The 2,353-nt window shown below is 41.1% G+C and overlaps 1 protein-coding gene across 1 annotated transcript; it reads left to right on the top strand.

The window, feature by feature from the left end:
* Positions 1-585: 585 nt before the first annotated feature.
* LOC128867643 (CCHC-type zinc finger nucleic acid binding protein) lies at positions 586-1,843 on the top strand. The gene has a single exon (XM_054109064.1). It carries the CDS (start codon positions 783-785, stop codon positions 1,230-1,232), a length of 450 nt encoding a protein of 149 aa, XP_053965039.1. The 5' UTR covers positions 586-782; the 3' UTR covers positions 1,233-1,843.
* The last annotated feature ends 510 nt before the right edge of the window (positions 1,844-2,353 follow it).

Below are 2,353 nucleotides of genomic sequence, written 5' to 3'. Positions count from 1 at the left end.
TTCCATGTTAACGTTTAAAACCAATATATGGAAATGTTTAAAATTCGAATAAAAATATTTAAATTTCGTTTTTATCTCATCAATATTTCTGAACATGAGTTTGCTACATGTATAAGCTTTAAGTAGTGCCAATAATTATGTTCGAGGTGATGGCAACAAGCATTGTGGGGCATTGTTGTAAGATCGAAACACATAACTTGGCAGCACCGTCACCGGCTAGAGGGTATTGTCCGCTGCATTTTCGATGTGTATCCCTTGCATTAAAGTTACCCCTTCATTGAAACTGATTGTGCTCCTTAGCGCCATCTTGTGAGGATAAACGGTAATTAATGCCACGCTGCCTGTTATGCATTAAGCAGAGTCCCGTTATTCTATTGCCTGAATTAAATTATGTATAGGAAGAGTTTTAGAAAAATAGTAAATAGATGGAAAGTTAATTAAAATGTATATACCAAATGTAATTGGCGTAATAGTATTGCAAATATAAATTGTTCAGTGAAGTTGTGGTTGGAAGGATTGGCAGCACTTATGTGAAGTTTAGTTAAGCCTTAGGTAACCCTGGTTTTCGAGTTTAGGGGGCATTTTTGGAATTATTAGTCGGAGGCGCTGTTAGACGAACGTCGACGTCGGCAGCCATTTCGATTTGTGTTCAGTGCGTGGAGTGGTGAAAGCAATTTTCACTGAGAGGAGCGCGCTGCATTTAGTTGTTTTAACGTTTGGACTGTGGTAAAGACTTTCTAGTTGGTAAGACTCCCGCGAGAACAGATTAGTACGGAAGAAAAATGTCAGCTCCCACGTGTTACAAGTGCAACCGTCCAGGCCACTTTGCCCGCGACTGCAATGCCGGTGGCGGCATGGTAGGTGGAGGCCGTGATATGAGACGCGGTGGTGCTCGCGAAAAGTGCTACAAGTGCAATCAAGTTGGGCACTTTGCGCGTACCTGTCCTGAGGAGGCAGAACGCTGTTATCGTTGCAATGGAATCGGTCACATCTCGAAGGAGTGCACACAAGCTGACAATCCCACTTGCTATAAGTGTAACAAGCTCGGTCACTGGGCGCGTAATTGCCCGGAAGCCATGAACGATCGGAATGTGAGTAACATTTCGTGCTACAAGTGCAACCGCACAGGCCACATTTCCAAGAATTGTCCGGACACGGCGAAGACATGCTACGGCTGCGGTAAGAGCGGTCATCTAAGACGTGAATGTGACGAGAAGGGGGGCCGTAATTAGGAACCGGCACGATGTCGTATACTACACATACTATTGCAACCAACTTATAAAAATAAAAGAAAAAAATCATAAAACAAAAATTAAACTCACACTCCTTCCTTATAAACCCTATTTTCAAAAAACAAATTTTCTAATTCCAATTTGAGCCCTATTGCGACTCATCGTAGGAAAATACGCTACGCAGGCATCTTGAAGCAAAACTGCGTCTACGATCCTGAGAAGTTGAAATTGTTTGTTGTCGATCGAAATTGAGAATTACAGCTGCTTCATATTCATCTCCTCCAGTGAACATACATACACACATACAGTCCAACCACAAATGCATCATATTCACAATTAAGGTGATTTGACTTGAGCGAATTAACTGGGCCGATACGATAATGTTAACTCGAAGCACTTTTGTTTTTCTGTGGAACGGCGGCGGGTATCAGGCCCAGTTGAAGGAGCGGAGTATAGAGCAGTCCAGAGAATATCCATGGAAGAATAGAACAGAAGAGCAAAGAAAACCAACTCAGAAGCACGAACCTTCAATATAAAATTTCAAATATCACTGTGATTGTTTTTTAATTGTAAATTAAAATACTGGAGCTGCTGATTTGAGAACAAGAAAATTTGTTTCATTGTACATTGGGGTTTCGTTATATAGCATTTGGCGTTTTCCATACTTGTTTCGCTAACATTGTTGCTTGGTAGTTTTTGGCTACCTACATGATTATATATGTATCTACTACATATTGTACATACAAACATTTGTGCATATGTACATGGCAAAGTTTTACCACATCTTTGGTGGTGATTTGTATTGGTGAGCACATCACATTTCAGGTTTTTGCGCTACATTTGCCTCGTCTTTGTCGTACGTTGTTTCTATGTGCGGCCGTGACCGACAGTGTCAGTGCTGTCGATGCTGTGAGGAACACATGTAGCAGCAGTTGTCTTGATTTCCCTTCCTTCGTTTGTGACGGTGGTTGTGTACAAATATAGTTGGCTAGGATGGTTACTTTTCTTTCACCTTTCGGGCATATTAGGACATCAGCAGTTTGTGAAATGCGATTTTGCTTTCATTCATCTATTAACTTATATTGTTATCTTTCACCACAGCTCAAATTGTGTTGAAAGTA

This window comes from Anastrepha ludens, chromosome 6 (genome assembly GCF_028408465.1).
Source record: "Anastrepha ludens isolate Willacy chromosome 6, idAnaLude1.1, whole genome shotgun sequence".
Taxonomy (NCBI): Eukaryota; Metazoa; Arthropoda; class Insecta; order Diptera; family Tephritidae; genus Anastrepha; species Anastrepha ludens.
The sequence above is the reverse complement of the archived record's forward strand: the minus strand, read 5'-3'. Positions and strand labels throughout refer to the sequence as shown.

Bases quoted from the DNA above. Each gene is read 5' to 3' on its own strand.
- LOC128867643 (XM_054109064.1), top strand. From the start codon at position 783: ATGTCAGCTCCCACGTGTTACAAGTGCAACCGTCCAGGCCACTTTGCC.